This window comes from Girardinichthys multiradiatus, chromosome 2 (genome assembly GCF_021462225.1).
Source record: "Girardinichthys multiradiatus isolate DD_20200921_A chromosome 2, DD_fGirMul_XY1, whole genome shotgun sequence".
In the NCBI taxonomy this organism is placed as follows: domain Eukaryota; kingdom Metazoa; phylum Chordata; class Actinopteri; order Cyprinodontiformes; family Goodeidae; genus Girardinichthys; species Girardinichthys multiradiatus.
The window spans coordinates 23,931,928-23,953,108 of NC_061795.1; the positions used below are offsets into that span (position 1 = coordinate 23,931,928).

Below are 21,181 nucleotides of genomic sequence, written 5' to 3' on the forward strand. Positions count from 1 at the left end.
CATCAACAGCAACAGAATCTACCACTACAACTGAAACATCAACTACGACCCCAAATACAATGACCACCACTATGACCAGTACCACATCAACTGAGTCCACAACTACAGCAGCAACCATAAGCACAGAATCCACAACACCCTCATCTAAATCTACAACTAAAACACCTAGTACTGCAACCACAACTACAACCATCACATCAACTGAATCTACAATTACATCATCAACTACAACCATAGAATCCACAACACCCTCAAGTAAATATACAACTGAAACACCTACTACTGCAACCACAACTACAACCACCATATTAACTGAATCTACAACTACATCACCAACTACAACCGTAGAATCCACAACAACTTCAACTTAGTTGAAGTTGTTGTGGTTGTTGTAAGTCTACAACTGAAACACCTACTACTACAACCACTACAACCACAACATCTACTATCACCATCACATCACCTGAATCTACAACTATGTCACCAACTACAACTGTAGAATCCACAACACCCTCACGTATATCTACAACTGAAACACCTACTACTACAACAACTATAATGACCACAGTAACTACAACTACAGAATCAACAACAGCAACAGAATTTACCATTACAACTGAAATACCAACTACGACCCCAACAACTACAACAACCACAACTACGACCAGTACCACATCAACTGAGTCTACAACTACATCACCATCCATAACCACAGAATCCACAACATCCTCAAGTAAATCTACAACTGAAACACCTACTACTGCAGCCACAACTACAAACACCACATCAACTGAATCTACAACTACATCACCAACTACAACCATGGAATCCACCACACCCTCAACTAAGTCTACAACTGAAACATCTACTACTACAACCACTACAACCCCAACATCTACTATCACCATCACATCACCTGAATCTACAACTATGTCACCAACTACCACAACACCCTCACGTATATCTACAACGGAAACACCTACTACTACAACCACTACAATGACCACAGTAACTACAACTACAGAATCAACAACAGCAACAGAATCTACCATTACAACTGAAATACCAACTACGACCCCAATAACTACAACGACCACAACTTTGACTAGTACAACAACAACTGAGTCTAAAACTACATCACCAACTATAACCACAGAATCCACAACATCCTCAAGTAAATCTACAACTGAAACACCTACTACTGCAGCCACAACTACAACCACCACATCAACTGAATCTACAACTACATCCCCAACTACAACCATGGAATCCACAACACCCTCAACTAAGTCTACAACAGAAACACCTACTACTACAACCACTACAACCACAACATCTACTATCACCATCACATCACCTGAATCTACAACTATGTCACCAACTACAACTGTAGAATCCACAACACCCTCACGTATATCTACAACTGAAACACCTACTACTACAACAACTATAATGACCACAGTAACTACAACTACAGAATCAACAACAGCAACAGAATTTACCATTACAACTGAAATACCAACTACGACCCCAACAACTACAACAACCACAACTACGACCAGTACCACATCAACTGAGTCTACAACTACATCACCATCCATAACCACAGAATCCACAACATCCTCAAGTAAATCTACAACTGAAACACCTACTACTGCAGCCACAACTACAAACACCACATCAACTGAATCTACAACTACATCACCAACTACAACCATGGAATCCACCACACCCTCAACTAAGTCTACAACTGAAACACCTACTACTACAACCACTACAACCCCAACATCTACTATCACCATCACGTCACCTGAATCTACAACTATGTCACCAAATACCACAACACCCTCACGTATATCTACAACGGAAACACCTACTACTACAACCACTACAATGACCACAGTAACTACAACTACAGAATCAACAACAGCAACAGAATCTACCATTACAACTGAAATACCAACTACGACCCCAATAACTACAACGACCACAACTTTGACTAGTACGACAACAACTGAGTCTAAAACTACATCACCAACTATAACCACAGAATCCACAACATCCTCAAGTAAATCTACAACTGAAACACCTACTACTGCAGCCACAACTACAACCACCACATCAACTGAATCTACAACTACATCCCCAACTACAACCATGGAATCCACAACACCCTCAACTAAGTCTACAACAGAAACACCTACTACTACAACCACTACAACCACAACATCTACTATCACCATCACATCACCTGAATCTACAACTATGTCACCAACTACAACTGTAGAATCCACAACACCCTCACGTATATCTACAACTGAAACACCTACTACTACAACTACAATGACCACAGTAACTACAACTACAGAATCAACAACAGCAACAAAATCTACCATTACAACTGAAATACCAACTACGACCCCAACAACTACAACAACCACAACTACGACCAGTACCACATCAACTGAGTCTACAACTACATCACCATCCATAACCACAGAATCCACAACATCCTCAAGTAAATCTACAACTGAAACACCTACTACTGCAGCCACATCTACAACCACCCCATCAACTGCATCTACAACTACATCAACAACTACAACCATGGAATCCACCACACCCTCAACTAAGTCTACAACTGAAACACCTACTACTACCACCTCTACAACCACAACATCTACTACCACCATCACATCACCTGAATCTACAACTATGTCACCAACTAACACTGTAGAATCCACAACACCCTCACGTATATCTACAACTGAAACACCTACTACTACTACTACAACCACTACAATGACCACAGCAACTACAACTACAGAATCAACAACAACAGCAACAAAATCTACCAATACAACTGAAATACCAACTATGACCCCAACAACTACAACAACCACAACTATGACCAGTACCACATCAACTGAGTCTACAACTACATCACCAACTATAACCACAGAATCCACAACATCCTCAAGTAAATCTATAACTGAAACACCTACAACTGCGGCCACAACTACAACCACTACATCAACTGAATCTACAACTACATCACCAACTACAACCATGGAATCCACAACACCTTCTACTAAATCTACAACTGAAACACCTACTACTACGACCACTACAACAACCACGACCACAACAACTTCAACTACGGAATCAACAACAGCAACAGAAGCTACCACTACAACTGAAACACCAACTACGATGCCAGCAACTACAATGACAACAACTATGATCACTACCACATCAACTGGAATTACAACTACATCACCAACTACAACTACTGAATCCATAACCCCCTCGACAAAATCTACAACTGAAACACCTACTATTACAACCACTACAACAATCACTACAACCACAAAATCAACTGAGTCTACAACTACCCCACCAACTATAACCATACAATCCACAGCATCCTCATTTAAAACTACAACTGAAACATCTACTACTACAACCGCTAAAACCCCAACATCTACTACCACCATCACATCACCTGAATCTACAACTATGTCACCAACTACAACTGTAGAATCCACAACACCCTCAAGTATATCTACAACTGAAACACCAACTACGACCCCAATAACTACAACCACAACTTTGACTAGTACGACAACAACTGAATCTACAATTACATCAACAACTACAACCATAGAATCCACAACACCTTCAAGTAAATCTACAACTGAAACACCTACTACTACAACCACTGTGACCACAACGCCCACAACAACTGCAAGTACAGAATCATCAACAGCAACAGAATCTACCACTACAACTGAAACATCAACTACGACCCCAAATACAATGACCACCACTATGACCAGTACCACATCAACTGAGTCCACAACTACAGCAGCAACCATAAGCACAGAATCCACAACACCCTCATCTAAATCTACAACTAAAACACCTAGTACTGCAACCACAACTACAACCATCACATCAACTGAATCTACAATTACATCATCAACTACAACCATAGAATCCACAACACCCTCAAGTAAATCTACAACTGAAACACCTACTACTGCAGCCACAACTACAACCACCACATCAACTGAATCTACAACTACATCACCAACTACAACCGTAGAATCCACAACAACTTCAACTAAGTTGAAGTTGTTGTGGTTGTTGTAAGTCTACAACTGAAACACCTACTACTACAACCACTACAACCACAACATCTACTATCACCATCACATCACCTGAATCTACAACTATGTCACCAACTACAACTGTAGAATCCACAACACCCTCACGTATATCTACAACTGAAACACCTACTACTACAACAACTATAATGACCACAGTAACTACAACTACAGAATCAACAACAGCAACAGAATTTACCATTACAACTGAAATACCAACTACGACCCCAACAACTACAACAACCACAACTACGACCAGTACCACATCAACTGAGTCTACAACTACATCACCATCCATAACCACAGAATCCACAACATCCTCAAGTAAATCTACAACTGAAACACCTACTACTGCAGCCACAACTACAAACACCACATCAACTGAATCTACAACTACATCACCAACTACAACCATGGAATCCACCACACCCTCAACTAAGTCTACAACTGAAACACCTACTACTACAACCACTACAACCCCAACATCTACTATCACCATCACGTCACCTGAATCTACAACTATGTCACCAACTACCACAACACCCTCACGTATATCTACAACGGAAACACCTACTACTACAACCACTACAATGACCACAGTAACTACAACTACAGAATCAACAACAGCAACAGAATCTACCATTACAACTGAAATACCAACTACGACCCCAATAACTACAACGACCACAACTTTGACTAGTACGACAACAACTGAGTCTAAAACTACATCACCAACTATAACCACAGAATCCACAACATCCTCAAGTAAATCTACAACTGAAACACCTACTACTGCAGCCACAACTACAACCACCACATCAACTGAATCTACAACTACATCCCCAACTACAACCATGGAATCCACAACACCCTCAACTAAGTCTACAACAGAAACACCTACTACTACAACCACTACAACCACAACATCTACTATCACCATCACATCACCTGAATCTACAACTATGTCACCAACTACAACTGTAGAATCCACAACACCCTCACGTATATCTACAACTGAAACACCTACTACTACAACTACAATGACCACAGTAACTACAACTACAGAATCAACAACAGCAACAAAATCTACCATTACAACTGAAATACCAACTACGACCCCAACAACTACAACAACCACAACTACGACCAGTACCACATCAACTGAGTCTACAACTACATCACCATCCATAACCACAGAATCCACAACATCCTCAAGTAAATCTACAACTGAAACACCTACTACTGCAGCCACATCTACAACCACCCCATCAACTGCATCTACAACTACATCAACAACTACAACCATGGAATCCACCACACCCTCAACTAAGTCTACAACTGAAACACCTACTACTACCACCTCTACAACCACAACATCTACTACCACCATCACATCACCTGAATCTACAACTATGTCACCAACTAACACTGTAGAATCCACAACACCCTCACGTATATCTACAACTGAAACACCTACTACTACTACTACAACCACTACAATGACCACAGCAACTACAACTACAGAATCAACAACAACAGCAACAAAATCTACCAATACAACTGAAATACCAACTATGACCCCAACAACTACAACAACCACAACTATGACCAGTACCACATCAACTGAGTCTACAACTACATCACCAACTATAACCACAGAATCCACAACATCCTCAAGTAAATCTATAACTGAAACACCTACAACTGCGGCCACAACTACAACCACTACATCAACTGAATCTACAACTACATCACCAACTACAACCATGGAATCCACAACACCCTCAACTAAGTCTACAACTGAAACACCTACTACTACAACCACTACAACCACAACATCTACTACCACCATCACATCACCTGAATCTACAACTATGTCACCAACTACAACTGTAGAATCCACAACACCCTCACGTATATCTACAACTGAAACATTTACTACTACAACCACTACAATGACCACAGCAACTACAACTACAGAATCAACAACAACAGCAACAGAATCTACCATTACAACTGAAATACCAACTACGACCCCAATAACTACAACAACCACAACTACGACCAGTACCACATCAACTGAGTCTACAACCACATCCGCAACTATAACCACAGAATCCATGACACCCTCAACTAAATCTATAACTGGAACACCTACTACTACAGCCACAACTACAACCACCACATCATCTGAATCTAGAACTACATCACCAACTACAACCATAGAATCCACAACACCCTCAATTAAATCTACAACTGAAACACCTTTTACTACAACCACAGTTACAACCACCACATTAACTGAATCTACAACTATGTCACCAACTACAACTGTAGAATCCACAACACCCTCAAGTGAATCTACAACTGAAACAACAACTCCACCTTCCACAACTTGTCCTGGATGGAATAAAGTGGTCTGTTGTACAGCTTAAAAACCCCTAAATCAAACATTTTATTGTTGACCAGCACAATTTTGTAATTATTAATGTCCTTCCGACTATTATTTTGCTGCATGTTTAAAGTTCAGTTAATACATCTCTATACGTACCCTACTACTGATAACCCTGTTTTACTTTATTACAGCAAAACGACACCTTTTATTTTTGCAACTGCACCATGGCCAAATGCATTGGAAACAATACTCTTGAAATAGTGCCCTATGAATGTCCACCCATGAAGAACATAACTTGTGCCAATGGGAAAACCCCTATTCTTGTATATGATGAATATCATTGCTGCCAACATTATGAATGTGACTGTAAGTTATCTGGTTAAAATCTGTTACAAATGTAAAAATGCTTGCTATTTGAGTACAAAGCCATGTCTGCATCATATAATTCAAAGTGAAGTCATTATATTACAAAACAAACTCATCATAATGTAGATTAATTGTACCAACAGTAGCAATTAGGCATCAAAGCAGTAGGCTCTATAAAAACATCCTGGATTAATTTCAAAACGGGTTTCTTCCCTACAGCTCAAATAACTTATTGCCAATGTACCATTTCTAGACACTTCATGAAAACCATAGATAAGATTTTTTCAAATGAGAAGCCTCCTTAAAAATGTGCAGTGGTCATAATTACATGGGTGATCAGTGGATAAAAGTTTTTGTTTTGAACTGAATAAACATTTTCTTTTTTTATCACTCCAGGTGAGTGCGAAGGCTGGGGAGATCCTCATTACATTACATTTGATGGGCTATACTACAGTTACCAAGGGAACTGTTCCTATTATTTGATGAGAGAAATTGTACCAACACATGGCTTGGAGATTTATATTGACAATGTCCATTGTGATTCTACCGAAAATGTTTCCTGTCCTCAATCTTTAATTGTAAACTATGGAGCACAAAGTATCAAACTGATCAATTTTAATGTCAATGGTCGACCAGCCTTGAAGGTAACACACACCACACACACACACACACACACACACACACACACACACACACACACACACACATACAGACATATAAAAGTATTGGTTCATGCCATCAATTCAATGAATTCTGGTGTTCCAATCACTTCCATGGCTGCAGGTTTAGGTTTTTCAATATCTGAACTTTTGTGATTCATTTTTAGGCATTTAAGAATGGAGAAGGTCTAAAGCTACCTTATTGGGAACACGGTGTTAAGGTGATGAGCACTGGCATTAATTTAGTTTTAGAGATCCTTCATCTAAAAGTGATTGTTAAATTTGGAAGAACTGGCTTTAGCATCACCCTACCATATCAGCACTTTGGAGGAAACACACAGGGTCGTTGTGGTAAGAATTCACTATCCGCAGACCATCTATGTAGAAATTTCAGTCTGAATGTAGACCATGACACTTGAAAATTACTTGGTAGGAACTTGCTCCAACAATCAGGCAGATGATTGCATGTTGCCGGGAGGCACAGTAGTGGAAAGGTGCAGTGTAATGGCAAACTACTGGCTAAAAGAAGACAGAGAAAAACCTGACTGCAAAATCCCAAATACATTGCCTAAGAAAGAAGAACTTCCTTTGGAACAACCTCCATGCAATTCTGGTTCTGTGTGTGAACTCCTTAAGAGCAGGTACTTTACAAATAGTCTTAATTTGTGTAATTTTCTACATTAAAGTACGTTTTGTAGTTTTTTAAATCATTAATTTCTTTAATGAAGTTCCATTTTCATGTCCACCACAGCGTTTTTGCTGAATGCCATCCAAAAGTGTCTCCAGACAATTTCTACAAAGGATGCATTTTTGATAGCTGCCATGTTCACAGCCGGGTTTTGGAGTGCACAAGTTTGGAGATCTATGCTGCTGCCTGCGCTGAGATTGGAATTTGTATTCACTGGAGGAATTACACTAAACTATGTGGTACATTACTTTTTTTTTCTCATTACAGAAATATTAGAATCAAATTTATGTCAAACCTAAATTTTAAACTGTGGTCAGAGTTTGATATTTAAAAAAAAGTTACTTTGTTGTTTTTCCTTTACAAACAGCCAGCGACTGCCCATCAGACACAATTTATAGGCCTTGTGGACCTGCAGATCAACCAACCTGTGAGGACAAGTAAGTTCTTATAGAAAGTATTTTTAATTCGTTTTAACACATACAGACATTTCCTCAGACTATTATCATTGAAAATGTTGAATATTGTTTGTTGTTAGTAAAATCAAAAAGAAAAGTAAAGAAACAGTGAACTGAGCCTATTAATATCAACACATTGCTTTAAAATCAAAATGAGTTTGGTCAATTTTAGGTGATGCTGATTAAAAAACAAAATACATACTGTAGTTGAATGTTTTCTTAATAGGCTTCATTTTAAGAAAGTTGTCTTCTGTGTTAGTTACCTCTGTCAATTACCTCTCAAATTGTTAATTGATTACATCTAACTTGGTTGGTTTTATAAATAAAATCATTCAACAAGCTTCCTTGGTAATTACAGCATTTATCCTTCATTTAGTTACAGTTAAGGCCAAAATTATTCATACCCTTGAAGTGAGATTATTAATTATTTCTTTCGACCGATAATTGAGTTTCTAAAAGGAAATGAAAGCAAAGGAAACCTAATTTCTTCTTTTGAGATTTTCAGAAGATAATAAAACAATATAAAGGAGTATGATCCATCCATTCAATGTCTATACCCACTTATTCCTTCAGGGATTTTGGTGGGGGATTGGTGCCTGATTCTAAGGGCTATTGGGTAAGATGTGAGGTTCATCATAGGGCAATTTAGACATGCAAAACATGCAAACTTTGAGAAGAAAGACCCCTAAGCTGCAATCCAAACCCAAGACCATCTTCCAGCTGGGCAAAGTTGCAAGCAACTCATCCAATATGCAGCCAAAAATTAGTTAGAATTTTGAAAAAAAAAAACGTTATTTACATTTTGATCAAAAACGACATGGCAATAAACCCTTCTTATAATTAATGTCGAGCTTTTTTGCATGTTTCCACTGGTCTTTTGACCATTTTTCTTTGGTGATGAGCTCCACGTTTTTAAGGTTGGAAGCCCTCCTTGCCATATCTCTAGTTTTAGCTACCTCCATAGATTCTCTATCAGATTCAGATCTGCACTCTGGCTGGACCACTGTAAAACATTAATATTACTTCTGGCCAGAAGAAAATTCTTGTAAAATCCTAAAAAAAAAAAAAAAAAAAATCAGTCCACCCACACTTCTCTCTCTATAAAGGAGCTGTGGAGATTACCCAGAACACCATGTTCCTGGGGATGCATATCACTAAGTACCTAATTTGGTCCCAATACACATTTGCCCTGACCAAGAGAGCACAACAGAGGCTTCACTTTTTAAGATGGCCAAGGAAAATGCATCTTCCTCTCCCATCCTCAAAACATTCCACAGAGGCACAGTGAAGAGCATACTTACCAACGACATCTCCATCTGGCATGCAAGCTACACTGCTTCATACTTGAAGACCCTGCAGAGAGTGGTGAAGGCCGCTCAGAGGATTACTGGTATTCTCCTCGAACGCATTAAGGGAACTGCCCACAGTCTCTACCTTTTAAAAGCCACCAAAATCATTAATGATCCCACCCACCCCAACCGTAGACTGTTCAGACTCATCGCAGGACATCTATTTTCCTCTACAGCCTTTTTGGCAATAAGACTTTTGGAATTACAGTGAACCCACCCCCCCCTAACTTGCAGTGACTCCCAGACACAAACGCACACACACATTACCACACATAATATATATAAGGATTGTCCACCTATATACGTTTATTTACAACAAATCTGCACATGTATCTCAAATCGCACAGCTTTTTTTACATTATATATCTTTTTTCTAATCTTATTTTTTATCTATTCTATTTATTTCACTTTTATTGTTCCCATGGTGCTTTTTTAAAGAAATGTGTGATGCCAGTGGCACCAACATTTTGTTCCACTTTGTACTGTCCATATGTATGAGGAATGACAATAAAGATGAAGCTATCTTCTTTGTTGTGTTAGAATACGCTCCACATGTTGCTTCTCCTTGTGTAAACATTCGCCCACGTTGTTTTCCAAGGTTGTCCTGGGCTTACATCACAAAGCAGCCGTCGGCAGAGTTGTTCACTTCAAAAGCCTTCAAAATGTTGTGTGCAATGTTGCAAAATGCTGTAAAATTACAATGTTTTGGGACTTTTCTTAACGTATAAGACACTTAAAGCAAGTGTCTGAACTGATTTCTTTCTACTTGCAAATCCAGCGCGTGACAATTTATGCAAGCTCATCGAGGCAGTTAGTATAGATTGCCTGTAATGCCAAAAATTGACATTGTTATGTTGAGTTTTTGTTACAATGCATGCGCTCTGTGATGGAGAACACATCATTATGCAAGTTATAAAGGAAGTTTGTTGTGCTTCCAGAAAAAATAAATAAATACAGAAATAAATTATTTTTAGAAAACCCATCTGAACTATGTTAATCATGTGAAACAAGTGTTTATTGCAGAAAAACTATCCTTGTCCTTATTGTTTTATCATGTTTCACCATGCAATGTCACAATATAAAATGAATGCCTCCATTATGCTGAAAGATTATAGTGATTTTGAGTGTTTTAGTGGAAGACTGGGTTAGTAGCAATTATTTTTACTATAAATTTTCAAGAAATTAACTGAATGTTCAAACTCAGAGCAGAGGCATCAAAATCTTGTTTTCATGGGCTGATGCCCTGTAACTTTTAGATTTGTCTCTGGTTTAGTACATCTATATCAAGTGACTAGGTCATTAGCAGAACTTGCTGAACGTGCGTGATTATGCTGTCATCATCTTGTAAAGATGTTGCATAAATAGCAGTAATAATAATAAAACCAACGATAGCAATATTAATACTAAAACACTAACAATTAAAGAAGCAATTAAAGTGCTATAAGGAATAACTGATTTTCTGATATTTGAATGTTGCAGTCCAAATGATCCAGTCATGAACTTCACTACTGAGGGCTGCTTTTGTCCTGAAGGAATGAAGCTGTTCAGCAAAGAATCAAAAATATGTGTTAAAACTTGCGGTAAGTAGCCATTTAACCACAATTCTGAGGGTCTGTTTCTGTCTTAAGATTCAATATTGAATCTCTGGGCTTCCTTTTGTTTGCTTCTCTAACTGTCTTTGCATCTAATTGATGTCTTCAACATTCTGGTGCTGTTCTTCAGCATTCCCTCTATTTTTAAAAACTAATTTCTGTATCCCAAATAATTAGCTGTTATTACAACTATGTTTTCCAGAATTATTGAAATACCAAACCTTCACCTGCTAGATCGTAATGAGAGAAAAATAATGTCCACACCACAAAACACATTATGTTAAGAACCAATCCATTTAAATCCATCAATTAGTTTTTGCTGTCAATCAAAAACATTTGTAAAGATAACAAACAAGAACTTAATATTTCTCTACAAAAATAAGTGTAGTTCTATGGTTGCAATGTCTAACACTGTCTGTTTGCCTTTGAATTACCTTGGAAGTGCTTTATCTAAAATATAAACTCAACAGGCCCAAAAAGTGTGCAAACATATCAAGCCTGTTTAACTTATCATTTGGGTTTCCCCTCCCCATCTAAAGATGTACTGTTTGCTTGCAGCTTTTTTTTAATTATCTGTGCGAGACAGTACTTCTTGGGGATTTTGTCCCAACTTAACATATTTTAGTAGTTGTAATATACCCAGAGAATAAAGGTATCACTGTAGACCACTAATACTAGTAATTGTTTGTTTCCAAGACAAAGCATTAGTGTGCATTTACTATTTCTTTCAAACAGCAAAGCAAAAGAGTTTCCTAAAGTTCACAAGCAGATGTAATCTGGAAAAGTAACACAAACTATATGTGTTACAACACAGTAATATGTTTAAACTTATACATCCTGGAACCAAATATAGTGTCCAGTTGAAGACATGAAAAATCATTCATGAAGTGAAAACTCACTTAGAAACACAGGACTGGTAGATATTTACTGTATCTGTGCAATATTTGCTAACTAACCCCTTATTAAAAAGCTCATGTAAGGTAAATTAATGTTGAAATTTTCCATAAAAATGTATAATCCGTGCATTTTATGTAATGTTTGAACTTCTTGTTTCACAGGGAAATTCAAACCATAAATTTAGGTCATGTGATTGTTTGTGTATTAATAGAAAATCTGCCAAATACCAAAAACTAATGTTAGAAAGTTATTAAGTCTTTTTAATAATATTTTTAGGTTTGTAGTGTAGGGAATTGAAAAGACTTCAAAGTATCTTGATCCAAACCACAAGTAAAAGTGACAAATTTCACTGAGGAGTTCAGCAGCAGCATTTGCATATGCAGAGAATGAAGAGAATCAGATAATTATGTTTGCGCTATGTTTTAACAGGCTGTCTTGATCCTAATGGGATGCCTCGTGAGGTGAGCCAAACCTGATTTTCATGTAAAGTCATCTATTTGTTTTCTGAGACATTTAAGTCAACACTTTGGTTTCATTCTTCTAGCTCAATGAGACGTTTCAATACAAATGTCAAAACTGCGTTTGTGATGGGTCCACCAAAACCGTGATCTGCAAGCCTAAGATGTGCCCAGTAAGAGCTGAAAAAAGATGCACTGGTCCAGGATATGTTCTTGCCAATCAGACTGATCCATTAGATCCCTGCTGCACTGTCCACGTTTGCCGTAAGAAATATAACAATAATTCTGATTACTGTTTGCTGCTGCTCCCACTGGAAATTTGCAATAAACTAAGTTTTTCTTCTTTGTCTCAACAGAATGTCAAAGCAGCGCTTGCCCGGTCATCAACATGAATTGTCCAGTTGGTTTTAGGTCAAACATCATTGTTCCTGAGGGAAAATGCTGTCCAGAACGTAGATGTGGTGAGCCCATGAAATACGTTTGAACCAACATAACTCATAATTCACTTTTAAATTATTTAGATTTGTTTGAATAAATGCTAAATTTCTTTCCTAGAACGTAAAAGAGTCTGTGTCCAAAATGATGTTGAATACTGGGTAAGGAGTAAATGTATTGAGGAAATAAATATCTCGTTTAAATATATTTTTTAATTTGTGGTGTAACAATGAATTTATGTGCATTTTTCAGCCTGGTTCTTCAGTTCCAGGCCAGAAATGTGAGAACTGCTTCTGTTCCACAAACTCTTCATCTGGAGATTTGATGGCAATAGAGTGTAATCCTCAACAGTGTGAAGAAACATGCAAAAAGGTCAGGTAGTCAATATGATTCTCATACTCTAAACATACACAATGTAACATGTATGGTAACATGGTAACCCTGGAGAAGCAACACAGACCCACAGCTCAGATGGGACAATGTGTTGACATGACAACTATTATTCTAGGTACCACAGATATAAATTAGCTTTAGCTACAATCTGGCAAATTTACATGAAAATGTCCATTTAACATGCTCTGCACTGATAACCAGAGGAACATAGGTTACCCTAGGAAATGCCAGCTCATGTAAAGAAAGGAAAGATGGATTCAGAATGCAGAATTTATAATAATATATGGACTTTAGTATTTACAAAAGTTAACGTTCTGTGCTCAGTTTGGGGAAATCAGAAAAACAAAAAATAAAGTAAAATACAATACTTTGCACAGTTTTGAAACATTTTTGTATAAAGTCTCAGTTGTGAGTATGGTGGGTGACTTTTTATTGTTCAGTTGCAATGTTTATTGTTGTTTATTATTAAATATATGGTTAGAAAACTTGTGTTCAGCCTGTGGTCCAAGCCATGACAGCAGTTGTAGTTGTTCATGTGGCCTTTAGAGGAAAATAACTGCCAACGCCTGGTTTATTTCTTTGCATATTTAGGTGTTTCAATGGCACGCTCAAAGTTAAGACATAAATCTAATTGGAAAATCATTGGCAAGGTTTAAACACTGAAGGTATTTTGAGCTATTTCACTAAGAAGACTGGACACAAATACCAATCTAGATGTGCAAAGCTGTACCCCAAAAAATTTGCAACTGTAGTTCCCACAGAAGGTTGTTCAAGGTCTGTTCAACTTCAAAATTACTGTATGCACTAGTTTGATTTGGTCTATTGCATGAGATCCAAATAAAAAACTTAAAAGTTTGTGGTAACAACTTGACAAAATGTTAAACAAGGTCATTGGGTGTGAACGTATTTACAAGGAACTGTATTTTTATTTGACCTTCAAATGGAGTAAATTTGCTTTTTTTTTTTTCTCTCAGGGATTTGAATATGTAAAAACCAACTCTGATGATTGCTGTGGAACATGTGTACAGACACATTGTGTGATCAATGTTAATGGCACCAAAATACCCTTGAAGGTAAATTATCTCTGTGAGTTTGTATTAATTTAAGTAAGTCAAAAACACCTCAGTGTTTTATTGTCTGTGTGGTAATTTTCAGGAAGATGAAACCTGGTCACCACATGAAAATAAGTGTGAAACTAACACCTGTGTTACCAGCGGTGAGACTTTTACAGTCATCAGCTCACACATTGTTTGTCCACCATTCCAAGAGAGCAACTGCAAAAATGTAAGTGCCTGATTTAAAACATGAACCTAGATCAAGCATATATGACGAAAAGTTCCAATTTATTTTGTCTGTTTTTCAGGACACAATTCAGACTGCAGCAAATGGCTGCTGTAAAATCTGTGAGTATGATTTTTTATTCTTTAGAGTTAAAGATGCTGAGATAAGCAGACAAACTGAAATGTTTCTTTCATCGCACATTTTTAAAGGTGTAGAGAAAGAGAAGTCCTGCAGGTTGGTGGGCCTGAAAACTCTTATTACCCACATTGGCTGTCAATCTGAGGTGGATATGCCGTACTGTGAAGGATCATGCAACACTTTTACCAAGTAAGGTTAACATTAATTGTAGTTGGTCTTCCTCTGGAAAGTCACCAACCATGTATGAAGCTGTTGTGAGGTATAAATGTGCTATTATCTGTCCCTGTTTTGTTCAGGTACTCTGAAGCAGCAGCTGCTATGGAGCATTCCTGCTCCTGCTGTAAGGAGACTCGCTCCAGCAATCGCACTGTAGACCTGGTGTGTCCAAATGGTGGGAGGGTCCCCTTCACTTATATGTATGTGGAGGAGTGCAGCTGTGGCCACACCGAGTGCACCACACCTGCTAGACAACATGTTCGCAGAAAGCGAAGCTTCACACTTCTGTGACACAATCATGTTTACTCATACATGTGGGATGCAGAGGTATCTCCAAGAATCATTTGAGCAATCATTAAATCTCCCAAAAATAACTGACTTTTTGGAGTTCATTTATAATGTAATCAAATAAAAAGATGCAACTGAGATCAAGTCTTCTGTCTTGTACTATCTTGTTTATCACAAAGTTACTACTTCCTGTTCTTTTTTGTTAGAATAATTACTATCAATTCATAATTTCTGAATAATAATCAGCATAATTGCTGCTGTAACATCTTCTGATTAATCAGTCATTTCTGAATGACCTGACTTAGACACTCTTGGAAATCTAAATACTAACAGTGACTATCTCATGAGAACTACAACGTTTCTTTTTTCATTTCCAAAATAAAACTCTCAGAGATCATGGTTTGTGCATAAAAAGACTCAGCTCAGATTCATCTTCATCTTTTTCTAAGACCCTTGGGTACTTTACACTAATGATTGAGTGTTGTATTCCCAGATCACTACCATTAGTTTCTCGAAACTGGATTAAGCTGCAATGTTCTGACTATCTCCTACAGTTTGGGGTGAAGCAGGATTACTGCTCATGGTTTTGAATTTCTGCATCTGTTGATTTATGAAAGCTTTAAACATTTACATTACCCTTGGTGCAGCCAAGCTGTTAACAGTAACCCGACTCTGGCTGAAACTGGATTACATTACCTTAAACGCAGGTGGCGAAAGACTGGACTCCAGGTTCACTATATTATCTATAAAGAGAGACTATATAGATATAACCTACAACTGAAAAATGCAAGGATATCTTTCTTTTCTGAGATCATCAACAAAAACATTAACAATGCTCGTGCATTATTTGCCACGGTCGACAGGTTAACAAACCCTCCTGTAACTGTAGCATCTGAACTCCACTCTACCAGGGGCTGCAATGAATTTGCTAACTTCTTCACTGAAAAACCCCAAAAGATCAGAGAGGCAGTCAGCACATCCACATCAACTCCAGTACCAATGTTGTCTCCAACTAGAACGGATTTTGACAAAATTTCCCAATTTCACCAAATAAACTACAAAAACTCCGAAGAAATCGTAAAGCAACTAAGCTCTTCTTCCTGTTGTCTCGATGTTTTACCCACAGCTTTCCTTAAGAAAGCTTTGCTTGTCATTACATCTGATTTAACACAAATAATAAACACGTCCATTTGTCAGGTGTTTTCCCCCAGGCCCTAAAAACAGCAATTATCAAACCTCTATTGAAAAAGAGCAACTTGGACAAGCTGCTACTACAGAACTACAGGCCTATATCAAACCTCCCCTTCATCAGTAACATTATTGAAAAAGCTGAATTTCAGCAGTTAAACAACTTCCTAACAATGACCAACCGCTTCGATGTCTTCCAGTCAGGCTTCCTGCTCACCACAGTACAGAGACTGCTCTTGTCAAGGTGTTCAATGACATCCGTATAAATGCAGACTGTGGAAGAACCACAGTGCTGGTATTATTGGACCTTAGTGCAGCATTCAACACTGTTGATCACTCCATTTTATGAGAGCGCCTGGAAAACTGGGTCGGCCTTTCTGGTACAGCACTCAACTGGTTTAAATCCTACTTGAAGGACAGGGACTTTTTTGTGTCAGTAGGTAACTTTACATCAGTGACCACAAAAATCACACGTGGCGTTCCCCAAGGATCCATCTTGGGCCCTTCCTATTCAATATCTACATGCACCCCCTAATTCAGATTTTAATAAACAACAACATAAGTTATCATATCTATGCAGACGACACACAGCTATACGTTACAATGTCACCAGGTGACCATGAACGCATTCAAGCGCTGGGTAAATGCTTAGAAGAAATCAAGGCTTGGATGTGCCAAATTTTCTTCAGCTGAATCAAAACAAAACTGAAGTAATAATCTTTGGACCAAAGGACGAGCGTTTAAAAGTTAGCACACAGCTTCAGTTAATACACCAATCAGGCTCGAAACTTGGGTGTAGTGATGGACTCAGACCTGAACCTTCAGAGGCACATAAAGACAGTAACAAGGTCAGCCTTCTATCACCTAAAGAACATCTCCAGGATTAAAGGACTAATGTCTCAGCAGGACCTTGAAAAACTAATTCATGCGTTCATCTTTAGTAGAATTGATTATAGCAACGGTGTCTTCACAGGTCTGCCTAAAATGTCAATCAGACAGCTGCAGTTGATCCAGAACGCTGCTGCCCACATCCTCACTAGAACTAAGAAAGTGGAGCACATCACCCCGGTTCTAAAGTCCCTACACTGGCTCCCTGTAGCTCAGAGAATAGACTTTAAATTACTGCCTGTCTATAAATCACTGAATGGCTTAGCACCAAAATACATTACAGACTTGTTGTCAGTGTATCAACCAGCCAGACCTCTCAGGTCATCTCGTTCAAATCTACTCTGCACACCCAGAAGCAGAACCAAACATGGAGAAGCAGTTTTTAGTTCTTTGCTCCACTAATCTGGAATAAACTGCCAGAAAACTGTAAAACGCAGAAACCCTAAGTTGCTTCAAATCAACATTAAAAACTTATGTTTTTAGAGTGGCCTTTGAATGTGTTATCTAAACATTATAAGTTAAGTTTTCAGTCCAATTTTCCTTTCGTTTTCTTATCCATCATTCTATTCTCTTTATTTTTTTTTATTACCTCGGTTGTTTGATTTTCTGTATTATTGTAATGTTTTTCCTTATGTACAGCGCATTGAGTGCCTTGTTGCTGGAAAGCGCTAAATAAATAAACTTGACTTGACTTGACCTAAACAATTAATGTAATTCTGGGTAACGTTTGTTGCAGATGATGAGTCTAATATTTAAAGTAAGAAGGAAAAAACATGTTTATTTTAGAAAATGTATTTTAAAACTGATATCTGCACATGACAGTTTTATTTGTTTCAGTAACAAGACAATTCAAAGTGCTTTACATGAATAAAACATAAGAAAAAAGTACAGTGCAGTGGCATAATAAAGGCAGGTAAAGAAAAGTTGGACTACAGACTAAAATTAATAATGTCTTAATTAATAATTTAAATAGAACAGTCAAAGGCAACTCTAAGCAAAGGGGTTTTTAACCTTGATTTAAAAGAACTCGGTTTCAGCATTTTTGCAGTTTTCTGGAAGTTTGTTCCACAGTGAGCATAAGAAATGAATGCTGCTTCTCCATCTTTGGTTCTGAGTCTGGGGGATGCAGAGTAGACTGGAACCAGAATACTTAAAAGGTCTGGAATGTTGATATTACAGCAATAAATCTAAAATGTATTTTGGTGCTAAGCCAGTAAGGGATATACAAACTAACATTAGTAATTTAAAGTATATTCCTTGAGGTAAAGGAAGCCAAGGACTTTAAAATGGGGATGATGTGTTCAACTTTCTTAGCTTTAGTGAGGATACGGGCAACAGCGTTCTAGATCAGCTGCAGCTATCTGATCGACTGGTTTTACCCAACAGCAACTTGAATAACATTGCATAGAGGGCAACATTATTTAATATGGCAGTCACATCAACCTGTTTTAGTAACAGTTGGGGAAAAGTGCTGCTAGCTGAAAATCAACACATATATCCAACCAGTTCACTTCACTTTCAGATCATCAAAGAAACGTCACTATTCAGATGAAGGGAACCTGAGTGAACACAAGATGCAATTTTAAATGTTGATTTTATTAATAAGAGGGAAAAAAACTACTCAAACCAATATGACCATTACCCCTTGAGCCTTATAAACTGTTGTGCCATAAATTCTAGTAAGTTGTTCAGGTCCTAAAGCAGAAGGCCCAGCCTATCACCCTCCCAATGGCATATCAGTATGATGTTCTTTTTCTGAAATGCTGACTTATACTATAATGCCAAAATGATTTGTCTGTCTACTTTTACATGTACATGAGCTTTACTGACATTCTATTCTTAATCCATAAGGTCCAGTTTGTTGATGGACCCATCATTGCCAGCAATAGCAACTTTTGCTGCTTTAACTATTCTGTAAACATTTTCCAAAAGGTTTTGAAGTGTTCATAGACAGATGAGAAAACCAAAATTGCAGCTTCAGCTCTAATTCATCCCAAAGGTGTTCAAGAAGGTTTGAGTCAGTGATTGTAACACTGGAATTCATCGTCTTGGAGGTGTGACTCAATACAGTGTATTTTTACGACAGCTGTAACTGGAAGCACACTTTCAAAACAGTTCCACTTTTCTCCACTAAATATCTTCTCAAATGTTTAGGTAATCATCAATATGTTTTTTGGCAAATGAAATGATGGACCTTATGTTATTTTTGGTCAGCAGTGCTTTTCACCAATGACCTCTCGAATTGATGAAGATTTTTCCTAGTCTCTTTCTTCTTGCTGAATCATGAACACTGACCTTAACTGAGGCAATTGAGGTCTGCAGTGCTTTGGAGGTTGTTCTGGGTTCTTTTGTGTCCTCACGGATAAATCATCACTCTTGGAGTTATTTTGGTAGGCCAGACCAAATCTGGGAAGGTTGACCACTGTTCATTTGTAGATAATAACTCTCACTGTGGTTTGCTGGAGTTTCAGTCTTACAAATTATTGCATAACCATTTGTAGAAAAGAAATATATATTTTTTTGTTTATTTAAAAGGGACAAAGCACAATAAGTAACATAAGTATTTCAGTTTATTATATAAATGTGCCAGATTTAGCCAATAAATGAAACTTTAATCTACGATCCCTGGTAGGTTTATGGTATAGGAGAAGGTGAAACTATGGGGTAAGAATTTTGTCAAAAATGTGTTTGTAAATAACTCTACCCACTATATTCTATGTTTTAGTTTTGTATTTCATAAAAATAAGAACAATTCTTTATTTATAATACTCTTGATTTCATCTTTGTCTGATCAGAGAAAAGAGTTTAATGATCTGAAATATTTAAGTGTGACAAAAAAAAGCAACAAAAGAAGAAATCTGTCAGGTGACAAGTACTTTTTCAAAGAGTTATAGGTCACTAGTGCCCATAAATTAAGAATTAGCCATGTTTCAGAGCTTAAACCTTTTACCTGTTTCTTCTCAATAGACAGAAGAAGGAAATGTTAAAGAAAATGTTAAAGACATGAAACATCAGGTGTTCCTGCAACAAACAATTTAAGAGAAATATAGTAGTTATATTGACTAATACATTGAATCTATTAGATATATAAACTTAAAGAGTAAACCTTACACTGAAGCTTGAAGAAAATCAAACATCTTTTGTTTACTCTCCATCAACATCTCACATAATTGTCTGTTTAATCTAGAGATATGCATGATGTGGAAATGACAGTACTGCAACTGTAAAATTATCAAGTATTATTTTAAAATACATAAATAATATTGACATTCCCTGCAGCCACACAAAAAGGCAGTTCCAAAATTATTGAGCATCTTAGTATATAA

General features: G+C 37.5%; 1 protein-coding gene across 1 annotated transcript in view; it reads left to right on the forward strand.

Annotated features, from left to right (window-relative positions):
• LOC124883397 (mucin-2-like) overlaps positions 1-15,782 on the forward strand; it is a 30,109-nt gene extending 14,327 nt beyond the window's left edge. Inside the window, 16 exon segments of the mRNA XM_047390529.1 lie at positions 767-1,203; positions 1,291-1,561; positions 1,661-2,811; positions 6,756-6,930; positions 7,327-7,574; positions 7,757-7,940; positions 8,023-8,230; positions 8,341-8,516; positions 8,645-8,714; positions 11,561-11,661; positions 13,000-13,031; positions 13,115-13,292; positions 13,385-13,489; positions 13,584-13,624; positions 13,716-13,840; positions 15,572-15,782. Of these exon segments, the coding sequence (XP_047246485.1) occupies positions 767-1,203; positions 1,291-1,561; positions 1,661-2,811; positions 6,756-6,930; positions 7,327-7,574; positions 7,757-7,940; positions 8,023-8,230; positions 8,341-8,516; positions 8,645-8,714; positions 11,561-11,661; positions 13,000-13,031; positions 13,115-13,292; positions 13,385-13,489; positions 13,584-13,624; positions 13,716-13,840; positions 15,572-15,782 (3,713 nt within the window).
• The last annotated feature ends 5,399 nt before the right edge of the window (positions 15,783-21,181 follow it).